This window comes from Bombina bombina, chromosome 3 (genome assembly GCF_027579735.1).
Source record: "Bombina bombina isolate aBomBom1 chromosome 3, aBomBom1.pri, whole genome shotgun sequence".
Taxonomy (NCBI): Eukaryota; Metazoa; Chordata; class Amphibia; order Anura; family Bombinatoridae; genus Bombina; species Bombina bombina.
Window position 1 is genome coordinate 1,248,275,420 of NC_069501.1, and position 27,750 is coordinate 1,248,303,169.

General features: G+C 36.4%; 1 protein-coding gene across 2 annotated transcripts in view; it reads right to left on the reverse strand.

Annotated features, from left to right (window-relative positions):
- Window positions 1-27,750, reverse strand: part of ARRB1 (arrestin beta 1) — a 621,679-nt gene that overhangs the window by 368,624 nt on the left and 225,305 nt on the right. The window contains exon 1 of one of the 2 annotated variants that reach the window (XM_053708768.1): window positions 19,295-19,331. The exons of the other annotated variant lie outside the window; for it this stretch is intronic. Within the exon in view, the coding sequence (XP_053564743.1) occupies window positions 19,295-19,311 (17 nt within the window). The 5' untranslated portion in view covers window positions 19,312-19,331. Of the gene's footprint in view, window positions 1-19,294; window positions 19,332-27,750 lie in introns of those variants that run through there. 2 annotated transcript variants of the gene reach the window in all.

Sequence of the window (27,750 nt, forward strand, 5' to 3'; positions counted from 1 at the left end):
GAGCGTGAGTCCGTTAAGCGGGAGTCAAAGGGTCTGACACGTGGGGAAAGTTAGTCGGCATAACTTCCCCCTCGTCAGATTCCTCTGGTGATACATTTTTTAAAGACAGAAAATGATCTTTATTGCATAAAATGAAATCAGTACATTTGGTACACATTCTAAGAGGGGGTTCCACCATGGCTTTTAAACATAATAAACAAGGCGTTTCTTCTATGTCAGACATGTGTATACAGAATAGCTATGAGACTAGCAAGCTTGGAAAACACTTTAAATCAAGTTAACAAGCAAATATAAAAAACGGTACTGTGCCTTTAAGAGAAACAAATTTTGTCAGAATTTGAAAAAACTGAAAAAATGCAGTAAATCAAACGAAATTTTTACAGTGTGTATAATAAGCTAACAGAGCATTGCACCCACTTGCAAATGGATGATTAACCCCTTAGTTCAAAAAACGGATAAAAAAAAACGAAATAGACGTTTTTTAACAGTCACAACCAACTGCCACAGCAAGCTGTGGCCCTACCTTCCCCAATAAACGACTTTGGAAAGCCTTTGGGCCCTTTAGAGATGTCCTATAGCATTCAGAGGGCCTTTGAGGGAATCTGGATGTCACAGTTTGTAATTTTAACTCCACCAACTGTAACTTTTATACTACAACAGTGGAAATTATTTCTAGTCAAAATTTAACCAGCCATGTGGAAAAAACTTGGCCCCAATAAAGTTTTATCACCAAAGTATATATAAAAACGATTAAACATGCCAGCAAACGTTTTATATTGCAATATCATAAGGGTATTATCCCTGGGAGTAAGCATGATATCAGTCGTTATTAAATCACTGTATTCAGGCTTAACTTACATTAATCCAGCATTTTCTAGTGTTTTCCATCTCTAGAAAAAATTATAACTGCACATACCTGATAGCAGAATAAACTGCACGCCATTCTCTCGCTGAAGTTACCTCATCTGTGTAATCCCCTCAGACATATGTGAGAACAGCAATGGATCTTAGTTACAACCTGCTAAGATCATAGAAACCTCAGGCAGATTCTTCTTCTATTTACTGCCTGAGATAAAATAGCACAACTCCGGTACTATTTAAAAATAACAAACTTTTGATTGAAGAAAAAAAACTAGCTATATTTAACCACTCTCTCCTACAACGTCCTTGCTTGTTGAAAGTTGCAAGAGAATGACTGGCTATGACAGTTAGGGGAGGAGCTGTGTTGCAGCTCTGCTGTGGGTGTCCTCTTGCAACTTCCTGTTGGGAATGAGAATATCCCACAAGTAATGGATGATCCGTGGACTGGATACACCTTACAAGAGAAAACAGGGGCACTTTAATTCATCAAAATTTACATTTCACTCGTGTTGAGAAAAAAACTTACCTTTTACTCTTCACAGCAGCTCCAGCTTCGTCCAGTCGTTGCAAGCCCTTTCTGATGTCAGAAATGATGGACAGGTCATCCTCCAATCACAGCTTCCCCCTCGGGGGAATCAGTGTCTGATTCAACATCGTGATTGGAGGAAGCCGGATTCCTCATTTTAGACCCAGGAAGAGACTTTGCGATAGGTGGAGGAAGCTGGAGCTGCTGTGGAGATTAAAAGGTACGTTTTTTTTCTTAACAGGAGTGAAATGTAAATTTTGATGAATTAAAGTGCCCCTGTTTTTAATTGAATTTTTAAAAACTGCACACTTTAGCATCAAAATTGACATTCACTTTAAGTACCTTAATAAATATTCTTTTTATGAATATATCTTAATGCTAATTGGTTAGGGTTAGCAGAACGGATCCCTTCCACTCTATTGAGGGTTATTTATTTATTTTTTAAATTATAACTTCATTTTTTGGTGTTACGTGTTGTGAAGGGGAAATTGAGGGTCTGTGTGGGTGTTTTCTGATATATAATACAGCAAATCTGTCTCCTTGGCATTATATTTTGTTTTGTTTCACAGTTCTTTTTTTGGCTTAACTACTTGCATTTATGTGACATTAATGACATCTTGCCCTTTGGGTCCAATACGAAATTTGGTTTGTTAGTGCCGCTTCATATAAAGAGCCTAAAGTGTAAACCTGTGTAGAGTGCAGTACAGACACATCTAGACAGTATTACAGCTATAATGCTTAAATTCAACATCATAAATCATCATTGTCATCTGGGAAACATGATAATAGTCTCTGAACTTCACTTCACCTTCTGAAGTCACTGGAATAACATCCAATGTCCCCACTGATCTAACTGCAGGCAAAGATAGGCTTGCAGCGGCATCTCTACTTAATAGACTAACAAATAACTTGTTCATAATTACTTTTTATCTGGCCACACTTCATCCTAGATTATCCATCAGCTGAATTTATCTATTTGCAATTTTTTTGTAGGGTACACTGTGAATTAAAGACTCTCTGGCACCTGAAGTATTAAAAATGACCTTGTCTGCTTTGTTAAAGTGACATGAATTACTTTGAGATTGAAATATAAAATGTTTTAATTATATTCCTTATTTTGTTTTGAGGATTCCTATTCTGAGAACTGGAAGTGCACACTGTATCATTATTATTATCAGGTATGTGTAGAGCACCAACAGATTCCGCAGCGCTAATATATACTTTACAATACTACCCCTACTACATGTCTGAAGAAAGTTTTGCTAATAAAATTACAGTGGTAAGGTGTTACTCTATTCAGTTTTCACACTTATGTAATATGTTAATGTATTGCAAAACTACAGAAAGAACGTTTTGTAATTATCAGGTGATTTGTATTCATTTAACTCACTGTAAAGAAAAAAAAGCTTCTCATGGAACGTTATTCTTTTTTTCTTTCAGACAGGTTATAAATCATAAGTGGAAGTGTAGGTTTGATAAGCCTACAACCTCCTCTTCCATCATCACAATTACAAATCAAATTTAGTAGGGACACACACGCCTAGATTTGGAGTTTTGCGTTAGAAGGGGTGCGTTAGCTACGCATGCTTTTTTCTGGCCGCACCTTTTAAATACCGCTGGTATTTAGAGTTCACAGAAGGGCTGCGTTAGGCTCCAAAAAGGGAGCGTAGAGCATAATTTACCGCCACTGCAACTCTCAATACCAGCGGTGCTTACGGACGCGGCCAGCTTCAAAAACGTGCTCATGCACGATTCCCCCATAGGAAACAATGGGACAGTTTGAGCTGAAAAAAAACCTAACACCTGCAAAAAAGCAGCGTTCAGCTCCTAACGCAGCCCCATTGTTTCCTATGGGGAAACACTTCCAAAGTCTGCACCTAACACCCTAACATGAACCCCGAGTCTAAACACCCCATAACCTTACACTTATTAACCCCTAATCTGCCGCCCCCGCTATCGCTGACCCCTGCATATTTTTTTTAACCCCTAATCTGCCGCTCAGTACACCGCCGCAACCTACGTTATCCCTATGTACCCCTAATCTGCTGCCCCTAACATTGCCGACCCCTATATTATATTTATTAACCCCTAATCTGCCGCCCCCAACGTCGCCGCCACCTACCTACAATTATTAACCCCTAATCTGCCGACCGGACCTCACCGCTACTATAATAAAGTTATTAACCCCTAATCCGCCTCACTCCTGCCTCAATAACCCTATAAGAAATAGTATTAACCCCTAATCTGCCCTCCCTAACATCGCTGACACCTAACTTCAATTATTAACCCCTAATCTGCCGACCGGACCTCACCGCTACTCTAATAAATGTATTAACCCCTAAAGCTAAGTCTAACCCTAACCCTAACACCCCCTAAATTAAATATAATTTTATTCTAACGAAATAAAATAATTCTTATTAAATAAATTATTCCTATTTAAAGCTAAATACTTACCTGTAAAATAAACCCTAATATAGCTACAATATAACGAATAATTATATTGTAGCTATTTTAGGATTTATATTTATTTTACAGGCAACTTTGTAATTATTTTAACCAGGTACAATAGCTATTAAATAGTTAATAACTATTTAATAGCTACCTAGTTAAAATAATTACAAAATTACCTGTAAAATAAATCCTAACCTAAGTTACAATTAAACCTAACACTACACTATCAATAAATTAATTAAATAAAATACCTACAATTATCTACAATTAAACCTAACACTACACTATCAATAAATTAATTAAATACAATACCTACAAATAAATACAATTAAATAAACCAACTAAAGTACAAAAAATAAAAAAGAACTAAGTTACAAAAAATAAAAAAATATTTACAAACATTAGAAAAATATTACAACAATTTTAAACTAATTACACCTACTCTAAGCCCCCTAATAAAATAACAAAGCCCCCCAAAATAAAAAAATGCCCTACCCTATTCTAAAATTAAAATAGAAAGCTCTTTTACCTTACCAGCCCTAAAAAGGGCCATTTGCGGGGCATGCCCCAAAGAATTCAGCTCTTTAGCCTGTAAAAAAAAACCATACAATACCCCCCCAACATTACAACCCACCACCCACATACCCCTAATCTAACCCAAACCCCCCTTAAATAAACCTAACACTAAGCCCCTGAAGATCTCCCTACCTTGTCTTCACCACACCGGGTTCACCGATCGGTCCAGAAGAGCCTCCGATGTCTTCATCCAAGCCCAAGCGGGGGCTGAAGAGTGACGTCCATCCTCCGGCTGAAGTCTTGATCCAAGCGGAAAATGAAGAAGTCCATCTTCGGGCAGAAGTCTTCATCCTATCCGGGCAGAAGAGTAGATCCGGACCGGCAAACATCTTCATCCAAGCCGCATCTTCTATGTTCTTCCATCCGATGACGAGCGGCTGATCTTGAAGACCTCCGGCACGGATCCATCCTCTTTGTTCGACGTCCAACTGAAGAATGAAGGTTCCTTTAAGGGACGTCATCCAAGATGGCGTCCCTCGAATTCTGATTGGCTGATAGGATTCTATCAGCCAATCGGAATTAAGGTAGGAAAATTCTGATTGGCTGATGGAATCAGCCAATCAGATTCAAGTTCAATCCGATTGGCTGATCCAATCAGCCAATCAGATTGAGCTCGCATTCTATTGGCTGTTCCGATCAGCCAATAGAATGCGAGCTCAATCTGATTGGCTGATTGGATCAGCCAATCGGATTGAACTTGAATCTGATTGGCTGATTCCATCAGCCAATCAGAATTTTCCTACCTTAATTCCGATTGGCTGATAGAATCCTATCAGCCAATCGGAATTCGAGGGACGCCATCTTGGATGACATCCCTTAAAGGAACCTTCATTCTTCAGTTGGACGTCGAACGAAGAGGATGGATCCGCGCCGGAGGTCTTCAAGATCAGCCGCTCATCATCGGATGGAAAAACATAGAAGATGCGGCTTGGATGAAGATGTTTGCCGGTCCGGATCTACTCTTCTGCCCGGATAGGATGAAGACTTTTGCCCGAAGATGGACTTCTTCATTTGCCGCTTGGATCAAGACTTCAGCCGGAGGATGGACGTCACTCTTCAGCCCCCGCTTGGGCTTGGATGAAGACATCGGAGGCTCTTCTGGACCGATCGGTGAACCCGGTGTGGTGAAGACAAGGTAGGGAGATCTTCAGGGGCTTAGTGTTAGGTTTATTTAAGGGGGGTTTGGGTTAGATTAGGGGTATGTGGGTGGTGGGTTGTAATGTTGGGGGGGGTATTGTATGTTTTTTTTTTACAGGCAAAAGAGCTGAATTCTTTGGGGCATGCCCCGCAAATGGCCCTTTTTAGGGCTGGTAAGGTAAAAGAGCTTTTCTATTTTAATTTTAGAATAGGGTAGGGCATTTTTTTATTTTGGGGGGCTTTGTTATTTTATTAGGGGGCTTAGAGTAGGTGTAATTAGTTTAAAATTGTAATATTTTTCTAATGTTTGTAAATATTTTTTTTTATTTTTTGTAACAGTTCTTTTTTACTTTTTGTACTTTAGTTAGTTTATTTAATTGTATTTATTTGTAGGTATTGTATTTAATTAATTTATTGATAGTGTAGTGTTAGGTTTAATTGTAGATAATTGTAGGTATTTTATTTAAGTAATTTATTGATAGTGTAGTGTTAGGTTTAATTGTAACTTAGGTTAGGATTTATTTTACAGGTAATTTTGTAATTATTTTAACTAGGTAGCTATTAAATAGTTATTAACTATTTAATAGCTATTGTACCTGGTTAAAATAATTACAAAGTTGCCTGTAAAATAAATATTAATCCTAAAATAGCTACAATATAATTATTCGTTATATTGTAGCTATATTAGGGTTTATTTTACAGGTAAGTATTTAGCTTTAAATAGGAATAATTTATTTAATAAGAGTTAATTAATTTCATTAGATTTAAATTATATTTAACTTAGGGGGGTGTTAGTGTTAGGGTTAGAATTAGCTTTAGGGGTTAATACATTTATTAGAGTAGCGGTGAGGTCCGGTCGGCAGATTAGGGGTTAATAATTGAAGTTAGGTGTCGGCGATGTTAGGGAGGGCAGATTAGGGGTTAATACTATTTCTTATAGGGTTATTGAGGCGGGAGTGAGGCGGATTAGGGGTTAATAACTTTATTATAGTAGCGGTGAGGTCCGGTCGGCAGATTAGGGGTTAATTATTGTAGGTAGCTGGCGGCGACGTTGTGGGGGGCAGATTAGGGGTTAATAAATATAGTATAGGGATCAGCGGTGTTAGGGGCAGCAGATTAGGGGTACATAAGTATAACGTAGGTGGCGGCGGTGTGCGGTCGGCAGATTAGGGGTTAAAAAAATGTAATCGAGTGGCGGCGATGTGGGGGGACCTCGGTTTAGGGGTACATAGGTAGTTTATGGGTGTTACTGTACTGTAGAGCACAGTAGTTAAGAGCTTTATGAACCAGCGTTAGCCCAAAAAGCTCTTAACTCCTGTTTTTTTTCTGCGGCTGGAGTCTTGTCGTTAGATTTCTAACGCTCACTTCAGCCAAGACTCTAAATACCGGCGTTAGGAAGATCCCATTGAAAAGATAGGCTACGCAATTGGCGTAGGGGGATCTGCGGTATGGAAAAGTCGCGGCTGCAAAGTGAGCGTTAGACCCTTTAATGACTGACTCCAAATACCAGCGGGCGGTAAAAACCAGCGTTAGGAGCCTCTAACGCTGGTTTTGACGGCTAACGCAAAACTCCAAATCTAGGCCACATTCTTTTTGAACCCATCTCACACATAGTCAGTTGGTCATCCTTCAACAAAGTATATACAATTATAAGTTAGAGTGATATAAACAAACCTACAGGTGTATCATGTCTGGTTGGATAAAAAGTTTTATTTATTTATTTTTTTGTCAAAAAGACGGCACATTCATCTTCTATAATCTATGTCCACTTTGTGATCTTTAAATGACAAACATTGGGCCTCATGCACAAAATCAGTTCAGACAAGGTTCTCAACTTGATGATCTGTCCATCTGGCATCAGACTGAATGGGTGAGTGTGTAATGCTGCCCCTTTATTTTGCCTTACTAATCACATGAGAGAAGGGCCTGTCAATCACCCCGAAAGAATGTGTTCTGTGTGATTTCTATTCACCAGCTCAGTGTAAAGTGTAAGAGGCCATGTTCTGGTGAGTGACGCTTCTTACATTGCGGAAAGCAGAATCGCATGTGTGAAGCAGCAACGTAAGGGCTCAAAAGCAGCATATGCTGCTTAATACATTGAGACCATTGTAAGAAAACTGTGTAGCAGATGCATCACATGTAAACATTTGTTGTTGTTTTTTGGAATATCTCTACCTGACAGTTTGCTGGTTAGCATGAGCTTAAAGGGACAGTTTAAAATGTTCAAGTATACTCAAGGGGGCTGTTGACAAGCTATGTAAACACAGCGAGCAAGTGAAATTACACTCTCATTGGGGTGTGAGAGAGATAAAGTTATAAAAGGTTAATTCCCCCTTGTTCTTTCTAAGTATTGTATAGAGACAGAGATAAGAAAGGGAAGCATTTGAGTGATAAGATAAAAATGTCTGATCTTTCTGCAAGCTTAGCCTATTTTGATGGGGTATGGTTTCAAAGAGCAAATACAGCTTTTTAATTTACAAAAATAAACATAAATTAACTATTTCTCATATATTGTATACCCTGCAGCTGGTATAACTAGTAATAAGGGGAAACCAGTTGTACAGTGAACTGTTCCTTTAATTATCATTCCATAATTACCAACACTGATCTGTAGCAAGAAAGGACATATATGAGAGGTTTATGGTAGAAAGTGTTTAGAGTGTGGCTCCTAAGTATTGAGAGACAGACTGCTAGCTTCATGGAGAAGCAGCTACACTAATTACACTTTGCACCATGATGAGTGACACATAAATCTCTTCCACAGTCTCAGGCTAGTGTTTTTGTGCTTCATTTTTCCACAAGAAATTATTTTCATAAACTGCTTTTTGTTTGGATCTAGGCCAATGTCTTAAGGTTATATTACAAAACCTAAACATAAAGCAACATAATAGTGAATACAGATAAACTTTTTTTTATTAGTGATACTTCACAAACAGACGTAAATGAATAATAAATAAATATAAATAAATTATACAAATGAGAGGCAACAGTAATATTTTCTGAAGCCACAATAAAACTAACAACTCCATCCCAAACCATACAGTGTGTGTAAATAGTTACATAATATAAGCTCAGCCAACTGCTTGTTTGTGTTTATAAAGGTTGTGACACACTGCAAGCATAGCAGCGCGTAGTGTGTAGATGCGGCTGTGCGCGCTCAGTGTGTCCTGCCTTTTCATCTCTGAGCACTCTGCTGCGTCAGGTCGCGTAGCTGACCGCTCAGAGATTAAAGGCTGTGACACATTGCAAGCGGAGCGACGCAAGGCGAAGCAGCTGCTTCGCTCCGCGTCGCATCGCTTCTAAAGATCAAATATTTCATCTCTAAGCGCTCAGCTACGCGACCTGATGCATCAGAGTGCTCTACACGCTGCACAGCGCTCCGCTTGCAGTGTGTCACAGTCATAAATATTTGATCTTCAGAAGCGATGTGACGCGGAGCGAAGCAGCTGCTTCGCCTCGCGTTGCATCGCTTGCAGTGTGTCACAGCCTTAACAATGTTGCAAGAAATACAAACTAGGGTTGATTGTTAGTGGATTTAGCAATAACAAATATATATAAACTTGATGTAAAAGTCAAAATTAAATTTTCATGATTCGGATAGAACATGCAATTTTTAAGAGACTTTTCAATTTATGTCAATTTATGTCTATTACTTAAAGGGACAGTGTAATGTGTTTAAATTGACTTACCAGCTGCAAAGTATAAAATGTAAGAGAAATTGCTTAACTAGGTTTTGTTTTGTATATGAAATAGCTGGTACCAGTAAGGGGCAGATTACAAGTGGTGCAGTATTTAACTCTCCTACTCGAGTGCTAAATCCGTATTACAAGTTGAAACCCAACCCGACGCACATAAAAACACGAAATTAGAATATTTTGCGCGTGATAAAGTATTCACCCATAGAAGTCAATGGAGGAAACAAAAGTGGAAAAACAAACAAACACCCTACTCGCGCAAACTTGATTGCATATTCTCAACTTGACATGAAAATATGAATATTTAAAATTCCAATGTTCTTCACATAGCAGAATATGTTCTGTCGATTCATAAACACATATATCTATATATATCTGATGGTATTTTCCACAGCTATATTTATACCTAAATATATAGATGATTATATATAGGTATAGATGTATATATATATATATATATATATATATATATATATATATATATATATATATAGGAATAGCTATTTAAAAATATGAAGGGGCCGATTTACTAAAAATCTATACTATAATTGCGTTTGTAATGTCTGTCGCCGTCGGCAGTTGCGCACGCATTCTCATTGTAATGTTGGCAGCCCGAGGCAGCCAACAGAATGTTGGCTGCACGCGCAGCCAAAAGAATTTGCTGCATCCAGGTGGATTCCAAAAATGGCCGGGTTGCAGCGAAGGCAAACGGAGCATTACAAAAAAAAAGAAGAAACACTGCCCGCACAAAGTATAACAAAAAAAAAAACGAACCTCCCACACAAAGTATTAACACATACACAACAAACCCACACATCGCAAAATAATAAAGTCATTAACCCCTTAATCTCTTAACCGTCAACCACCCACATCGCAATAAACCTAATTACCCTATTAACCCCTAAACGACAAAACCCCCCACATCACCATAAACCTAATTACCCTATTAACCCCTAAACCTCAAAATCCCCACATAGCAATAAACATAATTAACCTATTAACCCCTAAACCGCAAAACCCCCACATCGCAATAAACCTATTTACCCTATTAACCCCTAAACCGCAAAAAACCCACATCGCAATAAACCTAATTAACCTATTAACCCCTAAACCGCAAAAACCCCACATCACAATAATCCTTATTACCCTATTAACCCCTAAACCGCAAAACCCCCACATCACAACAAACCTATTTACCCTATTAACCCCTAAACCGCAGAAAATCCCCACATCACAATAAACCTAATTACCCTATTAACCCCTAAACTACAAAATCCCCACATAGCAATAAACATAATTAACCTATTAACCCCTAAACCGCAAAACCCCCACATCACAATAAACCTATTTACCCTATTAACCCCTAAACCGCAAACCCCCCAAATCGCAATAAACCTAATTCACCTATTAACCCCTAAACCGCAAAAAACTCACATCACAATAAACCTTATTAACCTATTAACCCCTAAATTGCAAAACCCCCACATCGCAATAAACCTAATTAACCTATTAACCCCTTAAACCACCAAAACTCACAATGCAAATAACTAATTAAATTACTAAGCCCCTAAATTAACACAAATTACCCAAACAAAAAATACTAAAGTTACAAAAAATAAAAAAAAGACTAACATTAAAGAAAATAAAAAACAAATTACAAAATTCCGTAAACAACGTCATGAATGAGCGCTCACAAAATGCGTAAGGCCACGTGACACATATTCATGACGTCATTTCCGGATTTTTTCATACCACTCGGCACGATAGCTGATAGCGGATTCTTTCTTAACGTCCAGTATATTTTTGAACTAGTGTATTTTTTATATTAGTTTTAAAATTAGTTTTTTAATTAGAATTATAATTAACATTTTTTAACACCCTAGATTTTCATATTATATATATATATATTTTGAACATAATTAAAGTTTTATTTTAAGCAAATTCAAGTAGCTCTAGATTAAATCAGGAATATTCTTTCTCACCACTCTCTGTCGGATAATACAGAGTAGTACCAGGGGGTATTCTTATTTTTCCGGAAAGGAGTTCTCTTGGAATAAAGATTATCCACACTGCAGATGACAATAGGACAACTATTGCTGGGAGAGCAATTCGACAGCGTTGACCACTTTCCCCGGTGGTCTTTACAGGTGAGCGGTTAATTATAGCTTGTTTTTTAACCATCTACTGTGTACTGTTCATGGGGCATATTTGCTTTTTATCCACATGCACATGAGGACATCCGTACTGAAGGCGCTGTTATCACAACCCTTTGCAAGACACAACACACTCTCTCTCATGCAGGAGTAAGTGAGAAACTCACAACAGCAGCATTTAGGGGAATACTCATAGTGATCAGATTACCAAGCTCTAGTTAGGCCCAACTTCAACCTCTCCTTTGAATATATATATAATATGTAGAGAGCACTCTCACTTTCAAAGTTCTTTCGTGCCAGGGTGCCAGCAGGTAAATATACAAGGTAAAGGAAGGCACTCACTGGTTTTTACATCAAGTGTTTATTATCAAGCGTGACGTTTCGGGGACACACTCGTCTGAGGAAGGGGAGTGTGTCCCCGAAACGTCACGCTTGATAATAAACACTTGATGTAAAGACCAGTGAGTGCCTTCCTTTACCTCGCATATATATATATATATATATATATATATATATATATATATATATATATATATACATATACACATATTTAGACATATACACATATTTAGACATATATATATATATATATATATATATACATATACACATATTTAGACATATACACATATTTAGACATATATATATATATATATATATATATATATATATATATATATATATATATATATATATATATACATATACACATATTTAGACATATACACATATTTAGACATATATATATATATATATATATATATATATATATATATACATATACACATATTTAGACATATACACATATTTAGACATATATATATATATATATATATATATATATATATATATATATATATACATATACACATATTTAGACATATACACATATTTAGACATATATATATATATATATATATATATATATATATATATATATATATATATATATATATATATATATATATACATATACACATATTTAGACATATACACATATTTAGACATATATTTATACACATACACATATTTATACATATACACATATTTAGACATATACACATATTTAGACATATACACATATTTAGACATATACACATATTTAGACATATACACATATATACATACACATATTTATACATACACATTGTCAAATTCCATATGCCTTTTAACCCTTATTTTCATTGCGTGCAAATAGACAATATCACTTGCGCGCAAGTTAGCGCACCACTTATAATCTAGCGCAAAGCAGCAGAAGGGAACCCCAGCCCCACCTCCTTGTATGAAACAGCATTGCTAGAATATATATATAGGTAAAGATATATATTGTACCAAAATACCATCAGATTTATGTAGAAATATGTATTTAAGAATAAATAGAAGATATTCTTCTATGTGAAGAACATTGGAATGTGAAATATTAATATTTTCAAGTCTGGTTGGCGCACTTATGTGATCGGGTTTGCGTACAAATGCGGTGTTAGGTTTTTTCCACTTTTTTGCTCCGTTGTTAGGCTTTTTATGCGCATCAGGTTAGTACGCAAGGGAAAACTGTACTTTCAATTTGTAATAAGAGCGCTACCCAACGCATGCAAAAAGCTTACTTCTAATGCAGTTAATGCTCGAGCTCCACTTGTAATCTGCCCCTTAATGGCCAACTGTTTCTGCACATTTGTTAAACAATGTTGCACTCATTCCTCCATTTAAAACAAACCTTGTGTGTTTGTTTTTCTTTCTTTTTTTTTTTGCAAATGTATTTTATTCTTCGCTACTCTGAAAATTACATAAAAATAGTTAATGTAATTTTAAATAAAAATTGTTATTATAATATAGCATATTATCAATAAAATATGGATTCTCATGCACAGAATGTCAATTTTATCTGTCTTTAATGTTTTTATTTAAATTGAATATTACTTGTAATAAGAAATGGGATATTTGTTTGTATAAAAGAACTAGAACTTACATAAAGGACATCATTTTCTGTTAACAAATGCACTGGCACTGCATAGCAGTTCCCAAATGCCTTAATGTTGTGCCTACAAAACCTTCTTGCATGTAGATTGATAGATAGATAGATAGATACACTAGATAGATACAGTAGCTATACAGACTGACAGACAGGTAGAGAGAGAGTGAGAGAGAGAGAGAGAGAGAGAGAGAGAGAGAGAGAGAGAGAGAGAGAGAGAGAGAGAGAGAGAGAGAGAGAGAGAGACGAACAGACAGATAGATAGAGAGAAAAATAGACAGACAGGTAGAGGGAGGGAGACAGACAGACAGACAGACAGACAGACAGACAGACAGACAGATAGATAGATAGATAGATAGACAGACAGACAGACAGACAGACAGGGAGAGAGAGAGAGAGAGAGAGAGAGAGAGAGAGACGAACAGACAGATAGATAGAGAGACAAATAGACAGACAGGTAGAGGGAGACAGGCAGATAGATAGATAGATAGATAGATAGATAGATAGATAGATAGATAGATAGACAGACAGGTAGAGAGAGAGAGAGAGAGAGAGAGAGAGAGAGAGAGATGAACAGACAGATAGATAGAGAGACAAATAGACAAACAGACAGAAAGATAGATAGACAGAAAGATAGATGATAGATAGATAGATAGATAGATAGATAGATAGATAGATAGATAGATAGGCAGGTAGAGAGAGAAAGAGATGAACAGACAGAGAGACAAATAGACAGACAGACAGGTAGAGAGACAGACATACAGATAATGGATAGATAGATAAGGTGGACAGATAGATAGACAGAGATAGACAGACCGATAAATAAAGAGACATACAGACAGATAGATTGATAGCTAGATAGAGAGAGAGAAAGAGAGAGAGAGAGGGATATATAAATATATAGATTATAGATAGATGGAGATTGATTATAGATAGACAGATAGAGAGATAGATAGATAGATAGATAGATAGATAGATAGATAGATAGATAGATAGATAGATAGATAGATCAATATATAGGTTATAGATAGATGGAGATAGATTATAGATAGACAGAGAGAGATAGATAGAAAGATAGACAGATAGATGATAGATATATTTAATAGATAGATAGATAGATAGATAGAGAGACAGGGAGAAAGAGATAGATTAGATAAATGATAGATAGATAGATAGATGGATAGATTATATATAGATGGAGATACATTACAGATAGACAGAGAGAGAGATAGATATAGATAGATAGATAGATAGATAGATGATAGATAAATGATAGATAGATAGATAGATAGATAGATAGATAGATAGATAGATAGATAGATAGATAGAAAGATAGATGATGGGTAGATAGATAGATATATAGATAGATAGATAGATAGATAGATTGAGAAAGATTATAGATAAATAGACAGACAGACAGAGATAGATAGATAGATAGATGATAGATGTATAGATAGATGATAGATAGATAGATAGATAGATTGATCATAGATAGATGGAGATAGATTATAGACAGAAAGATAGATAGATAGATAGATAGATAGATGATAGATAGATAGATAGATAGATAGATAGATAGATAGATAAATAGATAGATAGATAGATAGATAGATGATAGATAGATAGACAAACAGACAAATATTTATTGAACCCTCCCCCAGACACACATTTCTGCATACACTTCTGACAATCACTTTCTCACAGGACAAGTGCACTTGGACAGCAGCTGCCTCATATGAATTTATTAATATACAGTCTGGTTTCCATTGCTTTGCCCAAAGCTCCTTACATATTTATTCTGCTAAAGTCTTCCTAACCTAATCCCCTTATCACTGTTAATCTAATTAAATGAATCTTTGCTAGGACAAGAGTGATCTGATGTCCCTCATGTGATTCTTGTTAGAAGGCTTCCTAAGCTTTCTTCTAGCCTGTGGTGTGTTCCTTTTTTGTGAAAAATTCTATTTCTAATCTGATCAGGATTCTTCTAGTTTTCAGAAACATACTTTCTCCATGTTTTCAAAAAATGACACTTTTATATGAATAAATATGCTAAAAATGATTAAAACAGCTTGCAAAATAATTTCCCTGTGCAATAGTTAACATTAAGCTCGGTGACAGGCATTCAGTTCCTTTGCAAGATCAATAAAGTGACATCTACATTTAAAAGGGCAATATACTGTAAAAAATTTGTCCCTCAATGGGTTTCCAGTGACTTGTTATACCAGCTGCAGAGTATAACATGTATGAGAAATAGCTTATTTAGGTTTATTTTGCATATGAAATAGCTGTTTTTTTTATCTTTCAAACCAACCCCATTAGAATAGGTTGTTCTTGAAGGGAATCAGATCTCTTTATCACTTTTTGTACACACACATGCTACTTTATATTATCTCTGCCTATTTACCAAACCACAATACATATAGAGAAAATTTAAAAAGTAAGATGTTATCTCTCTTAACCCCCATTGGGAGTGTACTTTCTTCTGATGGCTATGTTCACACAGCTTCTCTATAGCCAATACTTAAATGGACACTGTAACCAAAATGTTTATTTTGTGATTCAGATTGAGCATGAAATTTTAAGCAACTTTCTAATTTACTCCTATTATCAATTTTTCTTCATTCTCTTGGTATCTTTATTTGAAATGCAAGAATGTAAGTTTAGATGCCGGCCCATTTTTGGTGAACAACCTGGGTTGTCCTTGCTGATTGGTGGATTAATTCATCCACCAATAAAAAAGTGCTGTCCAGAGTACTGAAACCAAAAAAAAGTTTAGATGCCTTCTTTTTTCAAATAATGATAGCAAGAGAATGAAGAAAGATTGAAAATAGGAGTAAATTAGAAAGTTGCTTAAAATTGCATGCTCTTTCTGAATTACAAAAGAAAAAATTTGGGTTCAGTGTCCCTTTAAGAATATAAACTTTCAGAATAGGTAGCAATACCACAGACAAAATCAGCTATCCAAAATGCTGAAATAAGGGTAAAGGTGTTATCTGTAAATTATTTAGTACACTCTAGCAGGTAAAATGGATCATTGGGAACAATTTAAAGGGGAGAAAAATTAGGATACACTGTCTCTTTAAATTAGCACTTCACTAAACGCCAGTTAAGTGACAGCTCCTACACAATACAGTACTCAATGAAAAGCAAGTTTTACTGAGTTTTAATGGACTATACACTTAAAATGTAATTATCTATAACAATATTTAAGGGACATTAAACTGTAAATAAATGCTAGATATTATGTATTCAAAGCATTGATTAGCCCAATAATAATTGCCTGAGCGTAATCAATATCACTTCGGTTTTTGTGCTCATATTTTTATATACAGTTTATTTATATTATCATGTGAGAACACTGAAACAAAAGGTGTGAAAAATACATATTTTATTCAAATGAAATAAATAAGGTCTTAATCAAAGCTGTTTGTGTATTTTTTTCCAGAAAAGAAGGGTACCTAGAGAACAGATCATTAAAAATATATATTTTTATTTATTTATTTCTAATATTTGTGCCTTAACTTTATGTTTTTTTTTTAAAATTGTAACCCCCATTCAGCTACTTTATGCTCCTTGCAGAAGCCTTGCACCTTTGGATTTTTTTATTTTAAATGATTACAATTTTTCCCTGCTGCTAAGTCACAGTCTTCTCATTCTGCGTATTTGGTTTGTTCTTTTGTGTTCTAAAATGCAAATGTTAGTCTATATTTGTTTTTTACTCTTCGGTTTACAGTACTGTACTATCTGATGGTACTATATCTACAAAAGTATTACAAATGATATAAAACTACTTTTCGGTTGTATGTATTATTAAAATATTGCCTTAATGACATAAGATATTGGCCTAGAAAGATTACGAGTGGAATGCAAAATTGCGCTTTCACGAGCGCAATTCGAATGCAACCTCACATTTGCATTGCAGGGAAGCTTTGTGCTCATGCTAGCGTGCTTCCATAGGCTCCAATAGGAGTCTCGTTCTGATGCTGTGAAGAACTTAGCACAGCGCAGGGGGTTAGTCGCGCAGCATTGGGCAGCAAATTTAAAAGTTTTAAATTAAAATATATATGTTTATGAATATTTGCATATATATTTATGTGTTTAATAAATATATATGTATATAAGCATATACATCTATATTCCCAGTTTAAAACACAGTCCCCATAGGCTGCTATGTAAAGACACTTTTCAGTGCTGTTTTTTTCTAGCACCCCACATCACCTCACATTAACCCCTTATAACTGCTTTGTGTAGTTTTTTTTTTACAAAAAATAAAGATGCTCATATTTTTTTTTATACAAGTAACTGTAAACTTTATTATGGAGGCAATTGGGGGACCTTTTTTTAAATAACCAGGGGTCTAAGTGCAAAGTGATACCGTGAGTTTGCGGTATCATTAACCAGCAACTTGTAATGGCTGGTTAATTAACGTGCGCCCGTAAATGAGCAAAGTTGCCCCTATACAGGAGCACATTAAAATAGAGCTCCACTTGTAATCCCAAAGTTGTTTACGATTGGTTTCACACCCTCTCCAAGCTGTCCCATTGTGCAGATACAAACATACAAATATTCCCAAATCCTAACTCTTCAAAAATCCAAACCTTTTCCGGTTCCAAGCTGTTTTTATAAAGAGTAAGTCCACAATAATGTCTGAGGGATAAAATGAATGTTCCAATATAAAAATTATATCTTGTAGTCCCTTAGAACAATACTGATGTCTGCTATGTTTTTAACCCCTGCAGCTCTAGAGCAAGAAGCAACTGACGACCCAATCAGGAACAGCACTGACTTTAGCCATGTGTTTAAGTCCTTTGGCGGGGATAAACACATAATTATTTAGAATCACTAATGTAAAAATCAGATGTTCCAATGAATTAGAGAATATGGGGCCAATTTATGAAAGTGCGAGCAGACATGATACGATGTAGCGTATCATGTCCGCCGCACATTGATGAATGCCGACAGCATTTATCATTGCACAAGCAGTTCTTGTGAACTGCTTGTGCAATGCCCCCCCTGCAGATTTGGGTGTCAATCAGCCCGATCATATAGGATTGGGCGGATTGATGTCCGTAGCCTCAGAGCAGATGGACAAGTTATAGAACAGCAGTCTTTAGACCGCTGCTTCATAATTGTTGTTATTGGCGAGCCTGAAGGCTTGCACGGAAACAGGGGCATCAAGTTCCATTCGGAGCTTGATGATTCGGCCCCTATATGTTTTCATTAAGATGCCCCCTTAATATACCCTACTTTTTTTTATATTTGTGTTACCACTGATTTAAACCGATTGTTTGGTTTTACTATTGGTGTATTATTTATTCTAAATTAGTTTTGGCTTTCTATTATATCACTGTAGCACCTTCCACACTACAGGTGCAATAACTCATTTTAATTAACTAAAACTGAAAAAGTGTAATGATTAATAATACATATTGTAGAAACCCATTTCCCTAAATGTTGAGCTTTACACATTTCCCAATAAAAATGAACACCCCATACCCAAGAGTCGTCACACGCTTATATCACAATCACTACTCTAGAAAGTACTCCAAATACATTTGGCTAAAAATTAGATACAATGTCTGGATAATTCATAAATGATTCCATAACAAGGGACATAACTCTCTTTGGAGATATGTTTCTTCTATATGTCAAAATAAAGCTACAAACTATATATATTTATTTAGAAACTGCCCAATATAACATCTTAAACCTAAAAGCTCCTTTGATTTGTCAATATTTCACTGATATGACTCCCCAATACTAAGACATGATACAGCAATCTTGCTGGGGGAATTAATTGAAATGGTTAACCCCCTGCATGCCAAAAATATAAACTGTGTTGCTTTGTCTCCCTTTAGGCAGACAAGCAGTTAATTTACAGACACCTGCAGAATAAAAGCATTCAGTAAAACACTATGATACTCACAAGAACATGTTATCCATATGAGGCCCTGTTATGCACACTGGATTCTCCACAATGCTTTTCTCCAGAAGTCAGAATGCAGCCTGATCTGCTCAGTAAATTCAGTCCTTTTCCCTGTGTTATTGTTGTCGATCCACACACAATCCATTTAGCAACCTACACTAGCATCTTTCAGAATCTACTTGTCATTCAGTTCTGTAATACGTCCACAAGAATGATCTCCCCCTGATTATTCGCATCTCTCTTTAGTCTGATCCTCCCCGCTGTTTGATTCCCTGCTCAACAAGAAACTGGTCACAACAAAGAATTTGATGCAGTCTTCCTTAGGCACAGCAGCTGCATCACAGGCGGAAAAAAAAATCTAACATTTTTTCTGAAGTGCCATGGCCTGCTTCCTAATCTGATTGGTTGTATACTTGTCGCCAGTGCTGAATTCTGTGGGCACGGGGACTTGTATCTCAAACCTCTGCAGCTTTCAGGGCACGGGGACCAATAGAGGAATGTCTGTGTAATTATATACAGTCATACAGAGAAACGATGCAGCTGCAATGCTTAGTGCATAGAACATTGCATGATTGTTAGTGGGACTCTCAAATGACTGTTAATACATATTTATATTATATATACTGATAAAATGGTACACATATTAAAAACTACAATTGACTCTTTGTGCTGGCATTTTGCACAAACCACAAGCTATGTCTTTTCCTTTTATTGTGCATATAACCATGGACCCACATGCAAAATACCAGCATTCTAAATTCCTTATTTTAAAAATGCATGATTGCCCTCCATAATGTAAGGACAAAATACTGCACAGCTCTAAACACCTCTTGGTTTTGTGTACAAAATGATGCTATGCCTACACTCCCTTATAAAGCCAAAAAGCTAATTCCGTAAAATGATGATAATTGCCCAAATCATCTGTTTGATATGAGTATTTGCAGATTACAGATTTTTTAGGAAGCGAGGGGCAAAAAAACAAAAGCAAGAGGTGTTTATTGTGTTATGTAAAATGCAGTGGGAATTTTTCCTTAAAGGGACATTAAAGTGATTAGTACTCTCAAAGATACTTTATGAAATAAATTGTGGAATCATGAAGAATATTTTAGCTATTAATATACTTTAATTTTAATTTTTTTTTAAGTTTCTATTTCTTCCTTTTTCAGTATATAATGCATAGCCATCTTGTAACATGTATGCACAAGCATGGGTATTATAAAGAGCAGATTGGCGGGCATGCATTTTATATCTAAGCAAAAACACTCACTTGATGCCAATGAGTTGCCATGTTAAAAAGATGAGCAGGTCATATGTGCAATAAGGGTATTTTTTTCACCCTTCTCCTGGAAAAGTGTTTGCAGATGTCCATGCGCACAAGCATATATAGGGGGAAATTATCCATGCCAACAGAAAGTTGCTGAGGTAATGACATGGGTAATGTGGTGTGCAAAACTATCTAACCATTTGGGGACATCGATCTACCTCAGCTACTATTTCAATTTCAATTTTTTTTTATTGAAAGGTTCTACTCCACCATATTTATTTAAAACTATACCACATTTATATTTTGTATTTATACTTTTTTCTTTGTGTATTAATCACTAATAGGGTAATATTTTATACTGCACATGGGGTGCAGAAAGATCTAAAACCCTGTTTATGATATAATTATAAGTAATAGCTGATGCTGAGTTCTGCAAGGTTAAGAGACAAAGGTCGATACTTTTACAGCATGATTAAGCACTTATCTGTACATGTGGCTTTTGACAAGCTATTCCAAATAAATACAGCTGCCTGTATAATAAATTGTAAACCCTGCAACATGCCAATGCTACTTCTGCCATGATGCATGATTTTGAATAGTGGATGCTCATATTTAAACATTTTTCTGAAAAGCACTTCCTAGAGTTCCTACTAATGCCACTTGGTCGACAAGCACTTCCAGGAGTTTTTAGTAATGCTTATTGGCTGACAGGCACTTCCTGGAGTTCCTACTAATGCCTATTGGTTTTTCAGGCAGTTCCTACTAATGCTAATTGGCTGACAGGCACTGCCGAGTTCCTGCTAATGCTTATTGGCTGACAGGCACTTCCTAGAGTTCCTACTAATGCTCATTGGCTGAAAGGCACTTCCTAGAGTTCCTACTAATGCTCATTGGCTGACAGGCACTTCCTAGAGTTCTTACTAACACTTATTGCAGACAGGCAGGTCCTGGTATTCCTACTAATGCCTATCGGTTGACAGGCAGTTCCTACTAATGCTCAATGGCTGACAGGCACTTCCTAGAGTTCCTGCTAATGTTTATTGACTGCACTTCCTAGAGTTTGTACTAATGCTCATTGGTTGACAGGCATTTCCTAGAGTTTGTACTAACGCTTATTGCCTACAGGCACTTTCTAGAGTTCCTGCTAATGCTTATTGGCTGACAGGCAGCCCCTACTAATGCTCATTGACTGACAGGCCCTTCATAAAGTCCCTACAAATGCTCATTGGCTGACAGGCACTTCCTAGAGTTCCTACTAATGCCCATTGACGCCGGACAGGAACATCCTAGAGGTTTTACTAATGCTTATTATATATCAGACAGTTCCTAGAGTTCCTGTTAATGCTTATTGTCTGACAGGCATTTCCTACTAACGCTAATTGGCTGACAGGCATTTCCTAGAGTTCATTCTAATGCTTATTGGCAGTCAGGCACTTTCTAGTGTTCCTACTAATGCTCATTGGCTGACAGGCACTTCCTAGAGTTCCTACTAATGCTTATTGGCTGGTAGTCACTTTATAGGGTTTCTACTAATGCTTATTGGCTAACAGGCAGTGCCTAGAGGTCCTGCTAATGCTTATTGGCTAACAGACACTTCCTAGAGCTCCTGTTAATTCTTATTAACTGACAGGAAGTTCCTACTAATGCTAATTAGCTGACAGGCATGTCCTAGCCTTTCTGCCAATAATGCTTATTGTCAGACAGGCACTTCCTAGTGTTCCTACTAATGCCCATTGACTGCTAGGCACTTCCTAGAGTATCTACTAATGCTTATTGGCTGCCAGGCACTTCCTAGAGTTCCTACTAATGCCCGTTGACTGACAGGAACTTCATAAAATTCCTACTAATGCTTATTTGCTGACAGGCACTTCCAAGAGTTCCTAATAATGCTTATTGGCGGCCCGGAACTTGCTAGCCTTCCATATGTATGCTAATTGGCTGCCAGGCACTTCATAGAGTTCCTACTAATGCTAATTGGCTGTCAGGCACTTCATAGAGTTCCTACTAAAGCTAATTGGCTGTCAGGCACTTCATAGAGTTACTACTAATGCTTTTTGCTGACAGGCACTTCCTAAAGTTCCTACTAATTCCCATTGGCTGACAGGCACTTCCTAGATTTCCTACTAATGCCAGTTGGCTGACAGGCACTTCATAGAGTTCCTACTAATGCTAATTGGCTGCCAGGCACTTCATAGAGTTCCTACTAATGCTTTTTTGCTGACAGCCACTTCATAGAGTTCCTACTAATGCTTGTTGGCAGACAAGCACTTCCTAAAGTTCCTACTAATTCCCATTGGCTGACAGGCACTTCCTAGATTTCCTACTAATGCCAGTTGGCTGACAGGCACTTCATAGAGTTCCTACTAATGCTAATTGGCTGCCAGGCACTTCATAGAGTTCCTACTAATGCTTTTTTGCTGACAGGCACTTCATAGAGTTCCTACTAATGCTTGTTGGCAGACAGGCACTTCCTAAAGTTCCTACTAATTCCCATTGGCTGACAAGCACTTCATAGTTTCCTACTTATGCTTTTTGGCTGACAGGCAATGCCTAGAATTCCTACTAATGTTTATAACTGAAAGGCACTTCCTAGTGTTCCTGCTAAATCTTATTGGCTGACAAGCACTTCCTAACGTTCTTACTAATACTTTTTGGCAGTCAGGCACTTCCTAGAGTTCCTACTAGGGCTTATTAGCTGATAGCTCCTACTAATGTTAATTAGCTGACAGGCCCTTCCTAGGGTTCCTAATAATGTCCATTGGTTGAATGGCACTTCCTAGTGTTCCTACTAAATCTTATAAATATATCATATAAACCTTGTCTTACTTGCCTACCAATTACCTACCACTCCCTCAGGGAGTTTCTGGCTGCACCAACTGCAGCACTTTTAAAGCATATTTTTACACTTTCAAGTCATTGGGTCCCCAGGGTTCCTGTGTTTCAGGGTTCCTGCCACCGGTTTGTTCAGTGAGCTAGGTTGCTGTCAAATATCAAGCGTGCATCTGATAGCACTGTCTGAGTGCTCTTCACAAATGTGAGTACCCTGATTAGGGTTTATATACTGATACCACCTTGTTATATTACTGGTACACACAGGCTGTAATCCTTTTCCCTAGTCTGTTTCCTTTTCGCTAGATCTGATGTTACCATGTTCCTGTATTCAGGCTGACCAGTGAGCTAAGTTGCTGTCAAATATCCAGCCTGTGCCTAATAGCACTGTCTGAGTGCTCTTCACAAATTTGAGTACCCTGACTAGGGTTTATTGACTGCGATTATTGTGTTCTATTATCGGTACACACAGGCGCCTCTCTTGTTTTCATCAATTTTTCAGATATCTTGACATCTTTATGTGAGGAGAGTGCAGCCTTTTTTCCTTATCCCTGCCACTGATACCATGGAGCAAGCGTTTCATCCAGTATCAGTTGGACCATCTTCTACAAATGGACAGTTACCCATAGAGATCTATGTTTGTTAACATTTTTGGGATTAGTATTTCTCATATAACTATACATATCACTTTTTCAGGTTGTATATTACATATGTACATTTGAATATATCATTGTTTTAGTTCAATTTATACTTCTTGTATCTGACCAAATAGCGCCCCCTACCAAGAGTTAGTCAACATTGACTTCTCTATCACTCTACTAAATCTTATTGGCTGACAATCACTTCCTAGAGTTCCTACTAACGTTTATTGGTAGTCAGGCACTTCCTTGAGTGCCTACTAATGGTTATTATCTGACAGTTCCTACTGATGTCCATTTACTGGAAAGCACTTCCTAGAGTTCCTACTACTGTTTATTAGCTGACAGTTCCTAGTAATGCTCCTTTGGAAATTACCTTTTTAAGCACTTGTTTTATGAGTGTTTTATGATAAATAATGCTCTTCTAGAATTATAAATAAAGGAATCTAAATAATAATGAAAATATTATATAATAGCAATAAGCCCTACAAATTGGGCATTTGATTAATCTACAGTAAATACTTACAAGCTAAGCATTTATATTGTAATCAGTTGCTATACCGATTGCCAGTTATAAAGGGAAGTGAGATAATTAGCCCTTACTTATAACATGAATTACATCAATGATAATCATCAAGAAAGCAGATATTTCAGAGCATGTGATTTATGAGTAGGAAAAAATAACTGTCTGACTTGTCTAAACAAAACAGTGAAATATAGAAATTCATTTAGCACATTTTCAGAAGCCACCAAGGTGTTGTCTTAATAAAAGAAGAACTATTATACGGCAGGATAATTATATGTTTAGTCTTTCTTCTTCAGAAAGTAGATGCAGTTATTGATGCTATACTGAATGTCCTGTAATTCCTTTAATAAGTCATTCTTAATTACTAGTAGCCACATGCTTTTTCCTATATGAACATGACCAGGGACACACACACACAAATGCACATGGATAAATATATATATATATATACGCACACACACATACACACACACAGATACACATAAACAATCATACCCAAACACTCACTCACATATACATATATATACACTTGTACACACACACACACACACATATATATATATATAAAAACACACACACATATATATGTATATATAAATATACACACACAAATACACACACATATATATATATATATATATGCACACACACACATATATATATGCATACATATACATAAACACGCACACACACATATATATATACACATATACACACACACATATACTGTATATATATATATATATATATATATATATATATATATACATATTCTATACACACAAATATACTCACACACACACACACATATATATATATATATATACATATTCTATACACACGAATATACTCACACACACACACACACATATAAATATATATATATATATATATATTCTATACACACAAATATACTCACACACACACTTCTATTGTCAGTTTTAACTCTTTATATCCTTTGTGGTAACTGCGGTAGGCTGAGGAGTGTGCATTATAATGCAGCAGTGTAAATTTGTAAAAACGTTAGTCATTTAAAACAAAGTAAATACATATGTAGCTCTACCATACACTGCTATATACTTCTGTATATACTTTCTTCTATAATCAAATATAAATATTAATTTGGCAGGCTGTTTAAAGGGTTGATTTGCTAGACTTGGTACTGTTCCAACATAGGGCTAGATTTATGAGTTGCATACTAACTGTTGCGTGCGAGTAATAATGTTTATATAGAGGCTCTATATATAATTATTTTTACAAAATTGCATAAAAAGGTATAAGGGCTCAACATATGAGGTCTCAGGTGTTAGGAAGAAAAAGGCAGGTAAAGGGCTTTAGCATAGAGATACACACATATACATGTCTAAATGTAGATATATATGTATTTATATGTATGTATATATATATATATATATATATGTGTGTGTGTGTACATATGTATTTAAGTATTTATATGTGTATAAATGTATTTACAGACATATATACACATATAAACACATAAAGGGGATACTTTGCCCCCGAAACGTCACTATATTTTACAGTAAAAGATTATCTGAAAAAGACCAGAGAGTTCAATTTTTTGTTGTGTTATATATATATATATATATATATATATATATATATATATATATATATATATATATATATATATATATATGTGTGTGTGTATGTATGTGTGCATATTGAACCCCTTTGCAGTCAAGTAGTAACATGTAAAATCATATTTCTACATAGGGAAATATGGTCTAAGTATTCTTAAACAGATATTGAGATGTATATATATATATATATATATACATACATACAGGGAGTGCAGAATTATTAGGCAAATGAGTATTTTGACCACATCATCCTCTTTATGCATGTTGTCTTACTCCAAGCTGTATAGGCTTGAAAGCCTACTATCAATTAAGCATATTAGGTGATGTGCATCTCTGTAATGAGAAGGGTGTGGTCTAATGACATCAACACCCTATATCAGGTGTTCATAATTATTAGGCAACTTCCTTTCCTTTGGCAAAATGGGTCAAAAGAAGGACTTGACAGGCTCAGAAAAGTCAAAATAGTGAGATATCTTGCAGAGGGATGCAGCACTCTTAAAATTGCAAAGCTTCTGAAGCGTGATCATCGAACAATCAAGCGTTTCATTCAAAATAGTCAACAGGGTCGCAAGAAGCGTTTGGAAAAACCAAGGCGCAAAATAACTGCCCATGAACTGAGAAAAGTCAAGCGTGCAGCTGCCAAGATGCCACTTGCCACCAGTTTGGCCATATTTCAGAGCTGCAACATCACTGGAGTGCCCAAAAGCACAAGGTGTGCAATACTCAGAGACATGGCCAAGGTAAGAAAGGCTGAAAGACGATCACCACTGAACAAGACACACAAGCTGAAACGTCAAGACTGGGCCAAGAAATATCTCAAGACTAATTTTTCTAAGGTTTTATGGACTGATGAAATGAGAGTGAGTCTTGATGGGCCAGATGGATGGGCCCGTGGCTGGATTGGTAAAGGGCAGAGAGCTCCAGTCTGACTCAGACGCCAGCAAGGTGGAGGTGGAGTACTGGTTTGGGCTGGTATCATCAAAGATGAGCTTGTGGGGCCTTTTCGGGTTGAGGATGGAGTCAAGCTCAACTCCCAGTCCTACTGCCAGTTTCTGGAAGACACCTTCTTCAAACAGTGGTACAGGAAGAAGTCTGCATCCTTCAAGAAAAACATGATTTTCATGCAGGACAATGCTCTATCACACGCGTCCAATACTCAACAGCGTGGCTGGCAAGAAAAGGTATAAAAGAAGAAAATCTAATGACATGGCCTCCTTGTTCACCTGATTTGAACCCCATTAAGAACCTGTGGTCCATCATCAAATGTGAGATTTACAAGGAGGGAAAACAGTACACCTCTCTGAACAGTGTCTGGGAGGCTGTGGTTGCTGCTGCACGCAATGTTGATGGTGAACAGATCAAAACACTGACAGAATCCATGGATGGCAGGCTTTTGAGTGTCCTTGCAAAGAAAGGTGGCTATATTGGTCACTGATTTGTTTTGTTTTGTTTTTGAATGTCAGAAATGTATATTTGTGAATGTTGAGATGTTATATTGGTTTCACTGGTAAAAATAAATAATTGAAATGGGTATATATTTGTTTTTTGTTAAGTTGCCTAATAATTATGCACAGTAATAGTCACCTGCACACACAGAT